Source organism: Alexandromys fortis, unplaced genomic scaffold (assembly GCF_014885135.2).
Source record: "Alexandromys fortis isolate MF-2015 unplaced genomic scaffold, M_Fortis_MF-2015_v1.1 scaffold_14, whole genome shotgun sequence".
Taxonomy (NCBI): Eukaryota; Metazoa; Chordata; class Mammalia; order Rodentia; family Cricetidae; genus Alexandromys; species Alexandromys fortis.
The window spans coordinates 16936086-16957808 of record NW_026067910.1 but is presented as its reverse complement, the minus strand read 5'-3'; the positions used below and the strand labels follow the sequence as shown (position 1 = coordinate 16957808).

The 21723-nt window shown below is 43.7% G+C and overlaps 1 protein-coding gene across 3 annotated transcripts in view; it reads left to right on the top strand.

Annotated features, from left to right (window-relative positions):
* The window catches only part of Arhgap18 (Rho GTPase activating protein 18), a 211318-nt gene that overhangs the window by 70136 nt on the left and 119459 nt on the right, over positions 1 to 21723 (top strand). The window contains exon 1 of one of the 3 annotated variants that reach the window (XM_050138108.1): positions 20927 to 20952. The exons of the other annotated variants lie outside the window; for them this stretch is intronic. Coding sequence (XP_049994065.1) covers positions 20942 to 20952 — 11 coding nt within the window. The 5' untranslated portion in view covers positions 20927 to 20941. Of the gene's footprint in view, positions 1 to 20926; positions 20953 to 21723 lie in introns of those variants that run through there. 3 annotated transcript variants of the gene reach the window in all.

Here is a 21723-nt window from a genome sequence, read left to right as displayed (position 1 = left end):
TTTTGAGATAGGGTTTCTTTCTCTTTGTAGCCCTGGCTCTCCTGGAACTCAGAGATCTCACTGCTTCTGCTTCCCAAGTTCTGGGATGAAAGGCGTGCACTACCACGTCCAGCTAGGATCCTGTTTTCTGTTTTCGTATTTTCTTTTTTGTAATGTTTTTTCCTCAAGCTCCTGGGACTTGAAAGAGCATGTTAACATTAGTTTTCTGGCTGACTGTATACAAATGTTTCCAAAGGAAACCACTTTTTATGGGCAGCTATATTTACAAGACTTTATTTACTTACTTGTTTTCCAGGCAGGCCTCTCAGTATTTGCTGTAGGAAAAGCAATTTTTCAACAAAACTGTTTCTTATGACTTTAGCATCATTTTAAGGGGGAAGAGAAAGTCCTGTTATGATTGCTTTATATGTTTCTGCTTTTGTTATTTTAATGTTAATGTCAAATGATATCTTCTGTCTTATTGGAAACTCTAACTCTTTCAAAAAATTAATAGTTTAAAATAGGTTGAAAGAATGAGATCTTTGTGTCTGCCTTGAACAAGTGTGATGTTCTTTATATAAGGGATACCAAAAAAAACTGAAACCCAAGGCTGGGAGACCAACAAGGCTGGATTCACACTCCAACTGACTCCCCTAGTCATTAACAGTGTGTGCCACCAAGAGTTTATTAAGTCTCAGCTGCAAGCTGGATGTCACAAGCATACTTGCTGGATCAATGACGTTAGATAATCCACGCAAAGCCCACGGGGCAGTGTCTGACTCAAAGCCAGCCTGCTGCTTCCCTTAACACTCTAAGCCATGTAGAATAGTCTTCCTCCGTTTAACATCGTGCTTGGGAGTCTCATTTTGTCATGGGTTAAGCAATAGATGCATGGTCACCATGCTTAGTTAAGAACGACGTCAGAGGGCTGGAGAAATGGCTCAGAGGTTAGGAGCATTGGCTGCTCTTCCAGAGGTCCTGAGTTCAATCCCCAGCAACCACATGGTGGCTCACAACCATCTGTAATGAGATCTGGTGCCCTCTTCTGACCTAGGCATACATGTGGACAGAACACTGTATACATAATAAATAAATCTTAAAAAAATAAAAGAACTACGTCAGAAGCTAGGCGTGGTAGCACAGATCTACGATCCTGGCATTTGGGAGAGAAATCAGGAATTCAAGCTGGCCTAGTCTCGTTAGAAAGTTCGAGATCAACCTGGGTCACTTGATGCCATGATTCAAACTACCCACTACCACAACAACCAAAACAAATAAACAAATAAAATGGCTTATGGGAAACTGGCGTGGTTGGTGTGTACCTATAATATTGCAGCATACAGGATGAACCAGGAAGATGCAGATTTCAAAGCCATTTTCAGCTATATAGCAAAATTTAAGTCTAATCTATAAGACCACTTTTCTCACTCACACTCTTCCCATTCCAGGTAAAAGAAAAAAAAAATTAGAAAATGAAGAGAAGCTTAAATCTTTCAGTCTTTTGAAATCTGAATGTCCTTGGAAAGGTGTTTTTGTTCCATAGCACTTTTGAGTTGGCCAGGGGACAGCTGCGCAGGCAGCAGGGCCCTGAGATCCATAAACATTGGTGGAGTGTGGGTGGGTCCTTTTTTGGCAGCCCCACTCTCTCCCGTCTTCATCCCGCCCTCCTCCACCTTAAGGACCTTTGCCCAGGAGCATGCCAAGCAGAAAGCACTGTCACTTTTATGTCCCCTTTGCAGCTCTAAACATGTTCAAGTCTCATCATTGCTTTGTTCTGTAAGCCCAGCCTGCCAGCCACTCAGTTACTCCAAATACAATCTGAGCTGTCACTGAGAGTCAGACGAATTGTCCTTTTGCTGGTGCTTCATGGAGAATGTGAGCCCTTTTGTCGCTTTTTCTCACTGTGCTAAGGACCTGAGAAAAGAGAGCAAGCACTGTCCTTGACTTCCAGTTAGAGACTTTAACCCATAAGCCCCGTGGATTTAGACAGCATGGCACCGTGAGCATGTGGTGTAGGAGGCAGCCAGGAAGCAGCGAGACAGATAGGGGTCTGGGTTGAGGTACACTTGCCAAAGACATACCCCAGGGGGCTTATTATTACTATTAGGCCTCACTTGCAGAAGTACTTTATCACCTCCCCAAATAGTGCCGCCAGTTGGGATCAGGGTTTCCACACATGAGCCCATGGAAGACATTTCCTATTCAAAGTTTCTCAAAAAGAATGTAGAGAGAGGTATCCGGATGTAGACAGTAATCCCCGAGCTTGATGGTCAAGATTAACAGGTATCTAAGAGCAAGGGCTGAAGGCAGAGGGGTTAAGACGCATAAGAGCCTTAAGCCTAGAGGAGGCCCTGGAGCAGATGACAGAGGAGCAAGGAGCCCTCCCTGGCTAGAGGGCTGGGGAGAGAAGGAAGGTAAGGTACATAATGGCTGCATAGAACATTTGGGCTTTTTGATTATATTAAAAAAAAAAAAAAAGATGGGGCAACATGGAGAGGGGAGGGTTTTGAGGAGAGTAAGAACACAGAGGAGACTTCTACTTTAAAAGGTCCCTCTGGAATAGGGGGTTGATTACAAACCACAGAACCAGCAGCCACACGTAGGAGGTGAAGGTGACTGTGGCCTGGGTCAAGGTCTTAGTCATTGCTGTAATGGAGGGAGTGGGTCGTGAACTCCCTGAGGAAGAGTTTGCAGGATTTCCTGATGCCTGGTGTGTGAGCAAAGGTGAACAAAGGTTGTCGCAGAAATATGGGCCTAGATTCTTACAAGGATAGAGTTGCCCCTGCTTTAGATGCGGCAACTTCCCACCATGTCCTAGGAGGCTGTACTGGGAAGATCCAGAAACCAGCCTTGAATGTAAGTTCTAAGAAAAAAGACATGATTGCTTTTCTTGATGAGGTTAGCATTTCGTTTCTCTCTCACAGTGCTGGGGATTGAGCTCAGGGACTTGTACACATCAGGTAAGCAAGGATCTTGGTCACAGGGCATGAATCCATCCTCTTTTCTGTCCAGTGACTAGTATTGTGGTGTTACTTGTAACTGACTTGCTTTTTCTTTAAGACCGTTACCTGTCCATTAGCTTTATAATCTGAACATAATCTGATCATTTCAGTTTGACCATGGTGGTTCTTTGTAAGTGTCCTTTTTCTGTCTTCTTGTGTCTTAGCTAAATGGCTAAATGAATAATCTTTTTATTAAAATTTAAAATTGGAATTTTATTTGCCTAGTTCAATATATATATACACATACTATATATACACATACAATATACATACATTCATACATACATAAATTTCATATATACAGTCTTGGCTGTCCTGGAACTCACTTTGTACAACAGGCTGTCCTTGAACTCACTGAGATCCGCCTGCCTCTGCTTCTCAAGTGCTGGAATTAGAGGTGTTCACCACCATTGCCCAGTTAGTTCATCTTATTTTGATGTATGTATGTTGGGCGTGTGTGTGTGTGTGTGTGTGTGTGTGTGTGTGTGTGTGTGTGTGTGAGAAAGAGAGAGAGGAATGTGCAGTGCGTGTACGGTGTGGTGTGAGCATGGAGGCCAGAGGAAGTTATTAGGCACCCTGTTCTGTCACTCTCTGCCATATTCCTTTGGAACAGTCTCTTGCTGAAGCTGAACCTACGTTGGTGGCCAGAAAGCCCTAGCACACTTTCTGTCTCTAGCTAGCACAGTGCTGGAATTAAAGGCATGTGTGGGTGGAAGTTAGAGGCATGTGAGTGGTTACGCCCAACTTTTTTCCCAACTTTTTAACGTAGTGTTGGAATCCAAACTCGGGTTTTTGCGCTTACACAGCCAACTCTCCTACCTCCCTGAGTTTAGTACTAAGTAGGCCATAACCAGTTTCCAGGCAGTGGACTGTTTAGTCATTCTGGGCCTTTCTAGAGGTAAGACCTATGGAGAGAGTAGGGTTCCCACAGGAAGGATGTATCCGTCATCTTTTCTAAGATGTTTAGGACATAGTATTTCTATAGATTTCCTCGTCTATGAACTCAGAATGGCCATACTCCTATTCATTTCACCTGGTTAATTCTAAACATTTTAAAAATGTAGTTGTGAATTGTCAGAGTCCATTTTCTGTGCTTTAGATTTTTCTCCAGACGTTTTACTTAGCCAGAGCCCTGACATTTTGGTGTGATTTGCATTGTCCATACTTGGGTATAAGTTCTTGGACTTAGGGATCTTAGTGGTTTTAGTGGACAAGTTGCTTAGTTGTCTTAGTAGAGCGCCTATTCCACTTTAGGCAGGTAATGCAAGCTTGAGCCAATAAATAGGTGTGAGAGGGAAAAGGTATAGACATGGTACACGTAGAGTCAGACTGCCTGACTGGAGCTGTCTGAGTTCCACTTGTTCAGGGCTCTAGCTACAGGCAATTTACTGATAGTCTGGGGGTATCAGGTTTTTTCTTTCTATATTTCTCCTCCCTCCCTCCCTCCCTCCCTCCCTCCCTCCCTCCCTCCCTTCTTTCTTTCTTTCTTTCTTTCTTGACAAGGTTTCTCCGTAGCTTTGGAGCCTGTCCTGGAACTCGCTCCATAGACCAGGCTGGCCTTGAACTCAGAGAGATTCAGCTGCTTCTGCCTCCTGAGTGCTGGGATTAAATGCAGGCATTACCACTGCCTGGCTTTTTTGTTTTTCTGTTCAAGGGCTGTATTGCTGTTGACTGAATTAAAATGGAGCATCCTAAGGAGAGTGCTTGTCTTAGGGGACAGCTTGTTTCCTGTGGTGATGAAGGGCAGTGAGGGCCTGCTGCCTGTCAGTGAACAAACTTGGGAAAGTATTGAAAAACACTTTTTTTGTTTGTTTGTTTGTCTGAGACAGGGTTTCTCTGTAGCTTTGAAGCCTCTTCTGGAACTAGCTCTTGTAGTCCAGGCTGGTCTCAAACTCACAGAGATCACCTGCCTTTGCCCCCTGATTGTTGGGATTAAAGGTGTTCGCCGCCACCACCACTATCTTGAAAAGCACTTTTGAAGTGAATTTGTTAATAGTTTCTGAAATGAATGTTTGCTTTGACACACAGGAGAATATCGTTATCTTAAAAACCATTTTTGAGCTTGGTGGTAGAGGCACACGCCTTTAATACCAGTCAGTACTCAGGAGACGGAGAGAGGCAGATTTCTGTGAGTTCAAGGCCACCCTGGTTTACGGAACAAGTTCCAAGACTGGATTGAAAGCTACGCAGAGAAGCCCTGTCTTGGGAAGAAAAAAAATTTTGGAGTGACTCTTTTGCTTCAGATTATTTCAGAATAAGCACTATAATGAATATACAAAAAACATCTTAATGAGTTTCGTAGTATTGAAACGTTAATGGAGTGGTTACTTTGAACTGCTTTCATTCCTTATTTTTGGAGCTTGCAAACTCATAAATCACTTATTACCTTCAATAAACTATGAGGTCATTCAGGTCAACAAGAAAAGATGGTTGCGGACTGAGTATTTGCAGGTACATTTTTTTTGTAGCTATTATATTTATATTCCCCTTTTTTCCCTTAAATTGTAAATATATATTTAATGGGCAGCTGTTAATGTCATAAACAGGAAGCAATTAATGCTTCCTGGAGCCGATATCCACAGATATCCCATTCTGATAAAAAGAAAGTTTGAGCACTTGGGTTGGAGAGATGGCTCGGGGGACAAAGGCAGTCACCGTCATGCTAACTGACACCCACCTGATAGCTTGAGTTAAATTTCTGAACTCTGCCCACATGATGGAAGAAGAGAACGGACTCATGCATGTTGTCCTCCAACCTTTGAGTGTGGAAACTTCAAGAATGTTAGTGTTTTTCTCGGTGTGATCCGTAATGCATGTCTTCAGGCATCTGTTGTGTGCTGGGCAGTAGATTTGGAAAGTGTCCTGCTAGCCTGCTCTCACTTCTCTCTCTGTACCTGCACTTTACACTCTTGCAAGATCCTGCTCATAAAGCAGAAACAGGTTGCTGTGCGGCCATCACAGAGGTGGAAGTAACTAGAAGGAAGAAATGCAGAGAAGTGTGAGACAGTGGAGGTCAGCTCTGTGAACCTCTTAAAAATGCAAAAGTCATTTTCCATAGGGGAGCAAGAAAGCATATATGATGCTGAAGTTCCGTGGGTCCTCCACGCACCCCGTTCTGCCCATTGTTGATTGGTTCCTTTTTTTAAAAATTTTCTTCTGTCATTGTATTTAGATCCTAACCGCAGTTTCCCCTCTTCCTCTCCCCCAGGTCCATACCGCCTCCATTTCCCTTCAGAAAAAAGCAGTCATCCCAGTGATAGGTTTCTTCTTATTAAGCAGAAAATGCCACTTATTTGTAACACTGCTGCTAGGAGAAACACCTTCTAATTTCCCATCAAATTTAAAAATAAACTTTTTGAACCCCAATGAAACTTTCAATTCTACTGGGGATTACTATTCAGAGTATACTGTGCGCTCTCAGGCCTTTTATATAGCAAGAAATGGAAAAAAAATGTCTCTGTCTTTTTTTATTTAGTTTTATTATTCTATATCCTTTCCAAAGTATAAGAGACCTTGGCATAACTCCAATAACTATGTCTTCCTGTGACCCCTGAGAAACTTATTTTTTTTTTAAGACAGGGTCTCATTGTGTAGCCCTATGGGCCTGGAACTCAATATATAGACCAGACAGGCCTTGAGCTCACAGAGATCCTCCTGCCTCTGCTTCCCTGTGCTGGAATTAAAAGCGTGTGGTACCATGCCCACCTGTCTGTCTTCTCTCTACCCGCTCTCATCTATCTGTGTGTGAATATGCATGTGTGCCACTGAGGAGGGCAGAGGACAAGTTGTCTGGGTAGGATTTCTTCTTTCACCCCGTGGGTGATTGGCACGGGGCTCAGGATGTCCTTGGTGGCAAGTTGAGTTGTCCTGCTGGCCCTTGTCCTTTGTTTTGGAAGGTTCAGAAGTGTGGGCTTTGACATGTTCGCATGCTCCTAGTCAGGTCAGATTTGACCTGGGATGGCGTAGTTAATTTAGTGAAGTGATGTTTCACTAAACGCAAAATGCTGCACTAAGAATGCTTTGCCTCCAAGCTGCCATACAGCTTGATGGAAGCCTGGGGGGATGGCTCAGTGGGAGAGGCGGGTCTGAGTTCAGATCCTCAGAACCCACAGAAGCATGGGCGATAGCACTCCCAGAGAGATGGGAGGTGGAAACAGCAGGCCAGCCAGTATGGTGTACATAGCAGGAAACAGTAAGAGAACCACACATGAACTAGAACCTAACATACACCTACACTCACACAAAGACAAAACAAAACCAAATAACTCCCACGCCCATACCAATCTGGAACTGTGGGCTAATCATTGAATTTTGACTGAAAAGAATTTTGAATTTTGCATGGTTTAGCATTAGAAACCTGGCGTATCATCTCTGAAATCCAATGATAATCACATACCATAAATATTTGAGGAAAATAATAGGCATTATATATTACTGAAGAAATGAATAGCATAAGCTGGGTGGTAGTGGCTCATACCTTTAATCCCAGCCCTTGAGAGGCAGAGGCAAGTGGATTTCTGTGAGTTGGAGACCAGCCTGGTCTACAGAGCGAGTTCCAGGACAGCAAAAGCTACACAGAGAAACCCTGTCTCAGGGAAAAAAGTGGAAGGAAGGAAGGAAGGAAGGAAGGAAGGAAGGAAGGAAGGAAGGAAGGAAGGAAGATTTTACTTGGGATAAAATGTAGACAACTCAAAATTTCTCTTAAGAATGTGTAACTATAGACTATTGTAAATATTATATAAGACATAAATTTATAAAACATATATATATAAAATTTCAAATATACCTTTTAGTAACTAAACATCTCCAGAGGTCTTTCTTGTGTAAAGATGGTAAAATGTGGAAGAAAACAAATGTCAGAATTCCCACTGTTAACAAGGTTGCAAGGAAATGCAATGACACAGAAATTCTAGAAGCATGGTTTTAGAGCACCCCTTTCAAAGAAAAAATTTCCAAAAAACTTTGGCTGAGTAGTTGAGGTTCACTTTGACTAAGAAAAGACAAGTTCGCTGCAGGAAGTTAAGCAGGTTATTTATAGGTGGTCTAGAAACATGTAACTTGATTAGCGTGTTTTATAATTAATGCTTCACTAGGGTTACTCGTGTGGACCTGTTTATTTCTCTGTTCAAATAATACAGTCAAAGGTGTCATTGTCACCTGACAAAAAATGATTAGTATTTTACTTTTTTAAAACTCATTTTTATTGATGACAATTTTAGCTGTGAGGGCAGGGAAAGGTACATTTGTATTTCTAGATTAAATTTATTTGAATTATAACTTTCTGAAATACTTTTTTTTTGTATTATAGTGGAGTTGGATAGTTTTATATTTAGATGTGATTGGGGAATTATATAAATCCCTTATTCCCATCTTTTAGGTTTATTTTTATTTATAAAAGTGTGTGTGTGTGTGTGTGTGTGTGCGTATGTATGTGTGTGTGTGAGTGTGAGTGTGTGTATGATGCAAATATTGTGTGGATACCCATGGAGCCAGAAGAAGGTGTCCAGTATCCCGGAACTGGAGTTACAAATCATTTTGAGCCTTCTAATAAGGGTGTTGGGAACCAAACATGGGTCCTCTCAAACAGTAACTAGTACTCAACTACTGAACCAACTCTCTGGACCCTAAATTCCTATTCTTTTCTTGAGTAAGGTTCTATACTTAAGAATCAATAGAAGCCGGGTGGTGGTGGCACATACCTTTAATTCCAGCACTCGGGAGGCAGAGACAGGCAGATCTCTGTGAGTTGGAGCTTAACCTGGTCTACAGAGTGAGTTCCAGGAAAGCCAGGGCTACACAAGAGAAACCCTGTCTCAAAAGGAATCACTAGAGGTCTGTCAGATAACATAGTCTGTGAGTGACATGATATACTGTAAAGAGCATGTTGATCTCAGTTTTGGATTTTAGTAAACTCTACAAAGGAAAAATATAAGAATCCAACTAGAGGACTTGGATGTGCAATGTCATCCTCCATAGGCTCAAGTGTCTGACCACTCTACCCCGATGCTGGTGGTGCTGTTTTTGACTATTGTAAAGCCTCATATGGGTCCACAGCTGGAAAGCTAGGGGGTTGTGGGCTGATTTCAGTTCTGGCCTGCATTCTCTGCTCCTGAGCAACTGCGGCACGTAGGGCCATTTGATTGCATGTTCCCACCATCATGAACTGAATTAGTCTTATCTCCCAGATTGCAGGTGGAGCACTGTTACTAAGTGTTACATTAAGAAGCGTTTGGGGGCTCGTTGTTTGGGTGCAAGCAACATGTGCAAGCTTTCTTGTCGCCTAATACTGTCCCGGAGTATCCTAAGCCTCATAGAGATAGAAGAAAAATGGTAGGAAATAGCATATTCTGATGAAATTTGACAAAAGAGCCCCTCCCTGTCTTGAGAAACATTTGATAGTAACATTCTGGGGAATGTCGCCTGTGAAAACTAAAACGATTGTTTTCTGTTTATGTAGAAAAATGTTCAATATTGTGTACCTGGGACCAGTCACTTTGGGTCTTGTTATACTGCAACATCAGCAGTGTCCAGCTTCCCTTCTGCTATCTACTATGCACTTCGACATCCAGAGCTGGTTCTGGGCGAACCCGTTTTCACAGCCAGAGCGTTTTCTCTCTGCTGCCCCCAACTTGGAGACAGGCTCACTGTGCAGCCCTAGCTAGCCTGGAACTCCCTCTGTAGGCCAGGCTGGCCTCAAACTCACAGAGATCTGCTTGCCTCTGCCTCCTGAGTGCTGACATTGAAGAGGTGTGCCACCATGGCAGGCTTTCTACTTTTAGATACTTAAGTTTCAGCTGGGCATGGTCGTGCACACTCACCAACGGAGCTCTTGCCCGGTGGAAACAGTGGGGTTCAGAGTTCAACTCACATAGTCAGTTTGAGATAGCTAGGGCTTTAGAAAAAAAGGAAAGGGGAGAGGTTCATATAATACTTGTCTGTTTCAAAAATATTTACTTAGTACATTTATAGTATATATAACTTGCATGTATATCCATCCCCAAACCTAATATGATAGTGAGGTATTGTTATGGAAGAACTATCTTGTGGCAGTTTTAGTGCTGATGTGGGGGAAGCACAGCGTCAGAGGAACTGTGGCCTGGCCAAGCAAAGATGTAGCACCCGGCCTTAACTGATTGGCTTCCAGTTAGTGGAGTTTTAGCTACTCTCGGTGCCAGTAAGGTGGTTTGTCTATTGTGTCAAACATTGGTGGTATATTTTGGCTTAGGAAAACTCATTTGTATCTTGGGTTACATGCTTTGATACTTAAGAAAACTGGACAGTCTTAGTGACCGTCTTTCCCTCTAGAACATTGATTTTCAGGTAAGATTTACAGCTGGTTCACCTCATTGAATATGGTGAAGACCACAGCAGTCCGGAGAAGTCACCAAGCTGCCTGAGGCTGGCCTGTTGTGGCAGTGCTGGGATTTGGAGCTTGACCCTGGGAAACTAGCTATCAGGATCTTCAGCCCTATACCATTCTAAAGAATCGTTTTACTTCCAAGTTTTGTAAAGGGAAAGTGATGCTTTGGAAGCACATACAGCACAAGTTTACGAAGAGAGAAGCGTTTGAATCCTGGCTGATTTATGTTCATTTTCATAATAAAAGCTCTTCTGCTTGTAGTATTTAAAGGAACTATTGCCAATCTGGATCCGGGACAACTCATTGATGGTAAAGTGGTCATTTGGGGAAATTACTCCAGCAACTTTCACACACAAAGATGTAATTTATCCCAACGAGTAGTGATTTTTACCCGTTCTGCTAGTTAATAAGCAATTTTATGTAACCTTAATGTGTTCCCTAGTATTTTGTGGTTGACTCTTCAGGTAACTGGAGCAAACTGTATTATAGAGGAAAAGCAAAGCAAATATTGGTTGAGCATACTCTGTTCCTACGCACTTCAAAATGTACTTTCCTGTAAGATGAAAATTGACACCTTGATCCCGATGAGGGAAAGAACTGGTGTTTATCAATGTTTATAAATGAGCTCTGGCTTAAAGTTCGACCACATAGTCATAGCATAAGGGACGTTGGCATGTTTGTGTCTGGATGGCACCAGGACCTCAGTTTCTGGGGAAGTCATTATCTGTGGCAGGTGTCATGTGGGTTTTCCAGCAATCTTGAGATGAAGGACAGTAGTGGGGGCTGCAGAAACAGAAGAGGAAGTCTGGGCCTCTGTTGATAGAGCAGACCAGATAAGTCTGGGCAAGGACTTGAACCAGGAAACTTCCAAGGTTAACGGGGACACGGTATTAAAATGGTTTTATATCTCCACCATTTCTTTGAAGATGAATAAGCAGATTTTCCTTAGGCCTTAGGAAAAGGTGCAGTAAGACTGCACCGGGGCCACATTATCTCCAGGTTAACCCCCAACAACTCAGCTCATTCCAGGGTTCACTCACTGTGTGAAAGTTTCCCACAGCCCTTTGAGTCGGCCTCTTCTTGAGCTGTGAATCCTGAGTGTCACCTTCACCTCGACCCACAAGGAAGATGCAATACCCGGAGCTCTTCTTGCTAGCAGTTTATTTAGGACCTTTTTAAACAATTGTATCTCTCTCTTTCCTCTCTCTCTCTCTCTCTCTCTCTCTCTCTCTCTCTCTCTCTCTCTCTCTCTCTCTCGGGCAAACCTCTCCCAGCTCTTAAAAAGGCACGGGCTGCCAACCCCGGATTGCCAGGTGGGCACTGCCCATAGGTTCACGTATATACAAACAGCTGACAATTATTGCGTGATCAGGCCCCAGCCAATATTAGGAACTGATTATCAGGTGTGGCTCCACACAGCTCTCTACACCGGAGTTCTTGCAGAGGTCCCTTTCAAACTCATTAGGTCATCTGAATGCTTGGGGTTGGGGCGGCATGGGGCTGTGAGGGCATGACAGCCATGGCCTCCCACATATCCAGAGATCTCAAGATAAAATCATCTATGTGGTGGTGGTGCTTTTTGATTAAGTTATTGTAGGTGTTTTCGAAGGCGGTGAGTGAAAGCTGACTGGACTGCTATTTGTCACTCAGCCCAGGTCAATCCTACCTGGTCCCTCATAGTATTTAGACTCTTGACTTATGAATGTTGAACAGGGGATGGGCACACTGTACCTCTTTCAGGGGCATCTCCATTTTTAGGCTAAGTAATTTGAGATTTGTCAGCAAGCAAGCTGAAGGTGAGTGAACTGGCTTATTCTTGTTCCTAAGCCTAGACCTCTGTATAAACAGTTGATTTCCAGGCCAAGGTGTCCCTGTATGACATGCTCTGAAAATGTTCCTGCTGCCACAAGTTGCAAATCTTAGCCATAATAGAGTTTTGTATCTGTCCAGACTGTTTCCATCAAAGGTCACCGTTGCCGGAGAGACTCTCAGAGGAAGGCAGCAAACTTTCAAGTTGGTGCTAAAAATTTGACATGGCTTAGGCTCCTTGGCTTTATACCATCCCTCTATACTTAGGGAAAGCATTTATTCTGAAAGATTTTTCAAAACTGTAAAGTCTGTAGGTCCATTGCAGAAAGAACAGGAAGAGGGCCAGCGAAAATGACCCATGGGTAACCCAAGTTTAGTGGAGTCATTTTGTAAAAGGGGTCTGTTCAGTTATGCCTCACTCCCCAGAGGGCTTCCTTTCTGAGGGAAAAGAACAAAAGGAAGTGTGTATTTTGTAAACATTTCACAATGTAAAAATAACATCAACAGAAATGCTGATGCTGCTAAGTCCTTATCCTGGCCCATGGGGCCCAAGTCCTAATCCTGGTCCAGCGGGCCCAGAGATCTCAGTTTAAGGGAAGATGGGATTTCTAGGCTTTGGGGTCAAGAATAAAACCATGGTTAGAGGATTGAGAGAAGATCAGCTGTGGGAGGGAGGGACAACTAATCTTGTCACCATTCAGAGGCACTGACCACATCAACACTAAGGAAACCCCAGGCCAGTCCAGGCCTAGGCAGCCACAGAAGGACTGCACCTGAGATGTAATTGGTGATGGATGTGGTGTGTTGGCCCAGTCTAGGACACAGGAGAGTCCATCTTGGGCAGACAATGAGTATGGACAGAACAGTAACTAGAAAACATGGCTGCAGGATGGGGTATATGTTGCAAACCAGCTGTGCCTAGGAGGATAATGTAATCAGGTGGGTGAAGTACCAGCCAGATAGCTTCCAGATGTTGCTGTTGTGGACAGTTCATACCTGGGTTCACTGTACTTTCCAGATCTCTGGCCTGGGAAACTCCTTTATACTATATTTTTTAAAAAAAATAAAATAAGCTGGGCGGTGGTGGCACACGCCTTTAATCCCAGGAGGCAGAAGCAGGCAGATCTCTGTGAGTTCAAGGCCAGCCTGGTCTACAGAGCTAGTTGCAGGATGGGCTCCAAAGCTACAGAGAAACCCTGTCTCGAAAAACAAACGAACAAAAAAATAAATAAAATAAAAAAACAATATTACTGATTTTAAAAGTGGCTTTTTTAAAACTTTTCCTTATGATTCTTTGACCATTAAGTTTTTGTGCTTGCAAGACCACTGCTTTTAGGATTTTCCCCTGAAATTGTTAGAACCAATGCTTAATGAAATGATTGAAATAGTGAGTTTTGTTAAGAAAAGTCAGCTTTGAAAGCTATCAACAGTAGCAGAATTCCTTTATAGTCAAGGTAGATCTTTCCATGGGGTGAGCAGCAATGCTGATCTGCATGGCTCAGTATTGCCCCACCATCATTTCCTAGATCCTTGATCATGAAGTGGGAGTTTCCCTGGCTTTGAGGGTCCCCAGGCTGGTAAGAGCTGGGACCAAAGTCTGTTCAGCTTTTGATCGAGGACCAGGGCTATGGAAAATCTGCTCTGTGTTTATGTTGATGGTGACCAGTTCCGGATCACCCATTCACTTCCTTCCATCCTGCACACCCTCGCCATCGCCAGACAGAATAAATGATTGAACAACCAGTTTGTTAGATTGTGAGGTTCCTGTGTGGTAGCGTAGCATGTATTGCAATACCAGCCAGAATCAAAGGACGCCTTCAAGGAGTCCCATGTGTAAATGAGGCAGAGGGACAGCCATTGTTTCATGGTGCTTTTGCACACAACCAGACTTGTGAAAAAACAATAACTCGGAAGTTGTTTGCTTTGAATAAAATGTCAGTAGTGGTGAAGTGAATTTACAATTTCAGAGATTTAAAGGGAAACTTGCAAATACTGTACAAGCATATGTAATTGATTTGCTCCTCCATGAATCTTCTAGATTGTGGCATATGTTGTTAGGCTCATGAAATTGTAGTATCACACATATCACACATTCATCTTATTTTTGAAAGGAATATGAAATGCCACAAATCTTCACAGCAGTGTGTTTTTGATATGTCCCCTCTGTGTACGAATATTTTCAAAGTGAATATTTATACCCCTGGATATTTGTATTGTGTCTTTGGAAAATGTAAATCAGGAAAAAATTATTGGTTTGAAAATGAGTCTTTTCTATGGATTCTAAAGCTGTGCTCGTGAGTTACAAAGTCGGTTGCTTCTGTGCTGTGTGGACCACATGTTTGATTGTGTTGGGAATGTCAAGTCACTTGTAGAAGGAGCGGCAGGCTACGTTCCCACCTAGATCCCACACGGCTAGCTTAGCCCCGGAAATAATAACACACAATTTGTATTCTTTTAAACACTGCCTGGCCCATTAGTTCTAGCCTCTTATTGGCTAATTCTCACATCTTGCTTTAACCCATATTTAGTAATCTGTGTAGCACTACTAGGTGGCTTACCAGGAAAGATCTTAACCTGTGTCTGTCTTGGTAGGAGATTCATGGCGACTGCCTGACTCAGCTTCTTTCTCCCAGCATTCTGTTCTGTTTACTCCGCCTACCTAACTTTCTGTCCTATTAAAGGGCCAAGGCAGTTTCTTTATTTAACCAATGAAATCAACACAAAACAGAAGACTCCCACATCAGTCACTTTGCATTTGGAGAGGCCACCTGCAGTTTATAAAGCTCTGATCTGAGAAGAGGTGAAATGTCTTAGTCCTGTTTCAACTTATGAAGTGTTCCTCAAAGTACAAGATGCGTAGGCATACACGTGATAAATGTAGGTTTGGTTTTTCATGTTTGAACCTCTTTATGCCTGGCATGTATGTCAGGATGTTAGCGTTATGAATAAATAGCTGGGCATTTTTATAAATTCCACGCCGGTCATGCATGTATGTTTACTTGGGCGGGATATTTATGTTGATTTTGTGATGAATACAATATTGTAAATGGCCTAGTTGTCCAAAGCCCTTGCCTGTCTACTCATTATTGACATTAGACTCAATTTAAATTCATGGGACTCATTAAAACAGGAACAAATCTGCTTCCTTTTAAAATTGGAAATGTTATCTCCTCTTTAGTTGTAAGCTTCAGAATGGGAATTTGAAAGCTGGGGTGCCAGGAGCTGGGGTTGTAGAGAAAGAATGTTTTCTTTTTCTAGGTCTTTATGAAAAGCAAATGTGTGATTTTTTTTTCTGAATGAAGAAATGGAGATGTTTCTGCCAAATCAGGTGTCCATATGTACGAACCTCGCAACAGTGAATCATTTTTGAATTTGTACTGGCAGAATATTTAGCGAGAAGATGTAATGTGTACGTGGATCTTAAGCCTGTAACCAAGGAAAGTACCTGCTGACGTTTTCAAAGGCAAACACAGCGTGTGTCCATATCTCCATCTTGAGCACTGTGCTCCTTTGAGAGGGCTGCCCTCACACGGGCTGCAGGTGAGGACTCAGGCGCGATTATTAGCATTAGCAGCCACTTATTCCTCAAAGAATTAAAGACTGCCCTATTGGTTCAGCTTGTTCACCAAATTCCAAAGAGGACTCAAAACATTTGTATGTTAGTAACTCAGAGGGCTGGGGAGATGGCTCAGTGGGGAAGCTACTGGCTGTGTAAGCATAAGGACCTGAGTTTGGAATCACATACGAAAAGACGTTGTGGGCCTATAACCCCAGTGCTGGGAGCAGATACAGGAGCAGCCAGAGGCTCTCTAGCCTGCAAGGGTAGCCTAGGGGGTGAGCTCCCCGTTCAGGGAGATAGCCTCTTTCAAAATATAAGGGGGAGAGTGATTGTGGAAGACATCTGATGTCAACATGTGCCCCCCCACATGCCTGCGAGTCATGTGCACATACAAACACATGCACACACATGAAAGAATATTCATGTATACCTGGTTTGAACCCTTTGACACCTTTTTTTTGCCTATTTTTATTTTTCTATTAGACAGTAGTATTTAGGATATGTGCCGAGTTCCAAAAGGCAGAGTTGTCTTCACTGGGGGCAGCTTTGTTCAGTGTACACTACCCAGGGCATCAGTCAGTTGTCTGTGATGAGACATTTTCTTTTAAAGATTGTTCCACATAAGTCCTTGGGGATTGTTGAGTAGGAGCTTTGCTCGCTGTTCCATGTTCGTCACTCTGTGCTTTCCCGAGATAAGGTTCTGCAAGGAATTTCTCAATTTCTACCAAGGGTGATAAACTTGGTCACCTCTCTGTGCTCCAGAAAGGGAGGTTCCAGTCACTGCAGCTGCGGTTCAGTTCAAGCATGCTCTCTCGGTGTTTACAGATAGAAGACATTGTCCATCAACTAAGGACCAGAGAAGCTTGTATGCTTCACCTGTCTGCTTGCCTGGTCGTGACTGAGCTTTAGGGGAGGTGGTAGATGCATTCTAAGTAGAGTGAAGAAGATTTTGAGGATGTTAACTTAGATAGAGGGCCAGACCCTTGGAATAGGGAGAAGGCCAAGCTGGGAAGTTGAAGCCAACTTATTCCAGGTCTGAAGAACTGGGATTTCTCCACACCTGCCCACTTTAGAACTACTCAGGTGCTGTATCGTAGACCCTTGAATCTTATAGAACTGGGATTTCTGTACTGAACAGCAAACTGACTAAGGGGGAGAGAGCTCTGGATTATGAGGTGGCTGGGTGTTGTGGCTTTGATCTGTCCATTACTGTTTATCTGACCATGGCCAAGTCGTGAAGCTTCTTTGTCTCACAGAGATCTGTGAAGACTAGTGAAGGGAGCGGTGGATGTCATGGAAGGCCACCACAAACAAAAACATGGTCCCCGATGAACTTGGGCCACCTGAAAGTCCCCTCTACTGTCCTGTCAGGAGCATAGTGGTGAATTCAGGGAGTGTCAGGACCAGGAGGAGGGGACGGCCAACACAGGAGAAGCACGGAGATGAACTAGGAATACCTCCATTTGCTGGGCACAAGGCTGATTTTCCCAGAAAATGTTCATTCATGGGCTCCTTTCATTGCTCTGGTAAGGGAGTGAAACAGTGTCTCTGTGTCAGGCCTTCTGTGGGCTAAGTCTGAATTAAGGTATCTGGACACGTCCTATTTGGTACCTGATTAGAGAGAATGGGGCTAAGGCTTTCTTCCGTGGTCCGAGACAGACAGGAAACACTTTGAAATGCTGGCCGTCACATTCAGTCCCAGGCTCTGTCAACAGGCCCTCCGCCCCTTGGCGGTTCCAGAGTTTGCAGGTGCAGTTTCTACTGTTTGTATTAACGTAGAAAGCAGCAATTTATAGCTGCTCTGGGACCTATGAACCAGAGTTAAAAGTCCTGAGGGTGTGGTGCCGAGAAGCTGGTTCCTGGCCTGTAAGCAGAATCCCTGATCACCATCTGCAGCTAATTGTGCTCAAGTGGAGAAACCGTCCAGACGAAGAATAGCTTTTTAACGAAGGGGGTGATGAGGTGGCTTCATTAACTACTGACTGAAAGACATAGAAATTTGAACAAAAGACCAGAATTCTGCATCAACGCTTCTGTGGTTACAAACCTGAAGAGGCTGGAAGCTGTCAGCCCATAATTCTCCCAACTGTACAGGGAAGTGGCGGAACGTTGAAAATATTTGAGTCCTCTGGGACGCCAAGGGGATTCTGGAAAAGCCTCTGACAGGTACTGTTTTAATTAAGGAGGGAACTTGAAGCCTGGCATTTTACTGGTGGTGTGGTTGTGTGGACGCTACACTTATATTTGATAGAGTTGAGGAGGGGAGGCATTTCTGCCCCCCTCCCATGATCACATGGGTGAGCACAGGAGCTTTGTATAATGGCCGAGGCGAGCAGCTCACACATATGTTGTGTTAGAGATCATTTGACAGCGTTTCTGTACTCAGCATAGTCAAGGCCACTTGTGCCTTTCCGACTTCCTCTCTTTTTCCCCTTTGACCGATGAAGATTAAGGCAGATAATTCTGCCGAGGAATATGGAGTAGTAGGCAGGTCCTCCGTACAGTATCATCAGTACTGATGGGTGTCGGTACCTCGTACAGTGGTGGCTGTCGTCACACAGAGGATGACCATATCATCAAAGAGGCGACTTAAGGACACATTCAGAGCGAGGCTCAAAGAGGCTTTGTGGCATGGGAGGAAATTGTTGAGTTATAAGTGTCTGTAAGACAGAAATGTAGACACACGTCCTCAGAGCAGACTTGCCTTTACAATAGGGACAGCTTGCTTCTGGCTTTAAAATATTTTGTGGCACATTAGGAGTGTGAATAAAGAATGGTCCTTCCGTTTCTCGGGGTAAGAAGAATGCGGCTCGGTGGAGGGGAAAACAAACAGGCCTCTCTTGCTCCTGGGATGCTGTACATTTTGAGGAAGTCTAGAATTATCTGCTTTAATCTTCATCGGTCAAAGGGGAAAAAGAGAGGAAGTTGGAAAGGCACAAGTGGCCTTGACTATGCTGAGTTCAGAAAAACTGTCAAATGATCTTTAACACAACTCATACAGTTCATGGTAACATTTGAGCAGACTCTTCTAGAAGGCTGTGCTTACTGCATCTTTGATGGAAAATGTCTAATAACCGATCTCCACTTAGTAACTTCGGTTTGCCTGCTGCTGTCTTGTGTGCTTTGAGATGGTCTGTGTAGGCACACTGGCTGATGTGTGCTTCATAAGAGCATAGGGGTAGAGAAAGTAGCAACTTCCATTTTATGACTTGGGAAACCAAGGCAAAGGAGTTATGAAACTCGCTCAAGGTGACATGTCAGGATAGTGAAACTAGATTTCAAGCTCTAGTTTGGTTCCAGGGTTTATCCTTGTCACTTAGTTACCATGCTGCCTCCCCCGTCTTTAGCCTGAGCTATGGAAGGACATGATTCTGTTCTGTACTCCAGTGACATTGCTGCAAGGTTGTTTTGAATCTGAACTGGCCCCCTAGGGGCTCATGTGTTTGAGCACTTGATCATAGGCTGGGGGTACTGTTTTAGGAAGTTAGAGACCCTTCAGGAGGTGGGGTAGGCTGGTGGCTGTGGTCACTGGCCTCTAGTCTTTAGGAGTTACGTCAAGGCCAGAGTGGTTATTGGATCCTTCGGAACTGGAGTTATAGATGGTTGTTAGATGTATGTGCTGGGAGTTGATCCCAGGCCCTCTACATGAGCTGCCAGTGCTCTTAGCCATAAGCCAACTCTTGAACATGTGCCTGCTCTTTTCTTTTTTCTTTTCTTTTCCTTTTCTTTTCTTTTTTCTTCCTTTCCTTTTCTTTTTTTGTCTGTCACCTTGTGTGAACTGCTTATGCCTCTGGAGATAGGTGCTCCAGCCCCGGATCTTCCCCACTGTGATACACTGAAATCTCTGTGAAACCATGAGCCGAAACCAATCTTCTCTTCTCCTCCTCTACATTTATTTTTTTTCCTGTCAGGTACTTTGTCATGGTGAAGAAAAGGGCGAGTCATGTACCCAGGGAACCTTGTTCTGTTTTGCTATAAGAGTTTATTAATCTGCATTGGGCTTGAATTTGTGATCATTCTCATTTCAGCCTCCCAAGTACGAGGGTCAAAGCCTGTGCAAACACATCCACCTCCCAGCTTGCTTGGTACACAATCCACATTTTTACAGCTGTGAAAAGCTATATTTAGTACTGTAATCACCTTAGATAGCGTCTGTAATTGGAGAGGCTTTGTCTCATATCATAGGGAGAGCTTCCTTAGGGAAGGTTGGGGGGGTCAAGCTGAAGGTTGTAACTTGTTTCTTGCTTCTTCTTCTTCTTTTTTTGGGGGCAGGGGGGAGTTCGAGACAGGGTTTCTCTGTAACTTTGGAGCCTGTCCTGGAACTAGCTCTTGTAGACCAGGCTGGCCTCGAACTCACAGAGATCTGCCTGCCTCTGCCTCCTGAGTGCTGGGATTAAAGATGTGCACCACCACTGCCCAGCTGAGCCAGAGCTTCTTGACCTTTGCGGTTTGGCTGCAATACAGTCAGCCTGTCTATCTGACCTGTAGTAAGTGCAGCTCATTGTGGCCAATGACTATGGTCCTCAATGACTTTGGTCTACACCCAGCTAGGTAAAGGCTGTGAACACTTAATGAACTCATTCTCTCTCTCTCTCTCTCTCTCTCTCTCTCTCCACTCCCTGTGTGTATATGTGTGTGTGCGTGTGTGAGTGTGAGCATCTGTGAAGCTGGCAAGTGAATACCTGCCACTCTGACATTCTCAGCAATGACATTAGGTAATATTCTCATTAAAAAAATTGATAAAAGTCTAAAGAGGACATGTGACTCTTTCATAGCACGACTTCAGAGCTAGCCGTTGGTGAATTTTACTTTCAGGGTTTTTTTTTTTTTTTTTTCCTGTCTTGTATTTTTTTTTTTCCACTGCACGTACATTCTTAGATAGGCTATCTTAGCCCAGTGGTTTGTATAGCTTAGCTATTGTTACCTTCACAGTTAAATTTTAACCCAGCTGCAGAATGCAGAATGTCTCAGCAGGCCTTTTCTGCTGGGGAAACCACAGATATGTCAGCATGTGTATGTTGCTAAGCCACCACACACATCATTTCCTTTCCTACTTCCCCTGTCCCTGGCAGGCCTTTGCTGGCTCTCCACACGTGACAGCTGAGTCATCACTGACACCTCTCTCAGGCCTGCCCCAGGGGCCTGTCACTGAGCTAGGTGGCTTTTTCTCCGCACAGCCTTCTGTAGTTGTCAAGTGCCACAGCTTGGTTTGATCTGGACTTCAATCATCTCATGCTGTCGAGGTCTGTTTCTCGGCCCCTGGCTTCTTCTCTTTCTCAAGCCTCACTCTAAAAAGTCATTTTCTATGGCAAGGGCTGTGGCCCAGTGGTACAGCTAGTGCTTAGCATACACAGAGGCCTGGTTACCAGTAGGAAAGGAATCATTGTTTATGTTTTCTTGGTGTTCTTAGCCAGCGGTAATGCCCCTGCACTCCTCTCCAGCCTTCCTTCCTCCATTTATGATTCTTCGTGGGGTTCTCATTTACCTCACTCACCCTGTGCCAGGCAAAGGTACACAGTGCTTCTCCATAACCCTGCTGGTAAAGGGAAACCGAGCTGGCTCTAGGGAACACGGTGACGTAAGGAAAATCTCTGACATTTCTCGTCTCTACCCTTCATGACTTTATGACCCATTAGGGCTTTCTCTCTTCCCACTTATTATCTTGCTTCATAACTCACACTTCAATAAAAATATAAAAAACGTCATATTGCTTTATCCTCGGGTGAGTTTGATGACAACTTCTCCTTCCTCCTTTTCCTTCAGACAGGATCTCACCTGATACCCAGGTTAACCTCTAATTTGTTATCTTCCGGCTTTTGATTTTACAGTGCTGGGATAACTGGCATATGCTATAGCACTGATCACAAATTATTTCCTGTGAGTAGATATTATAATGAAACATGTCTAATGAAAATAGTGGGTTTTTTTCTTTTTAATTCCTTTCTGTAGGGGGCCTTATTTGACCAATTAAATAGATTGCAATATTGTTTATACTTTTGCCCCCAAATCTAAAG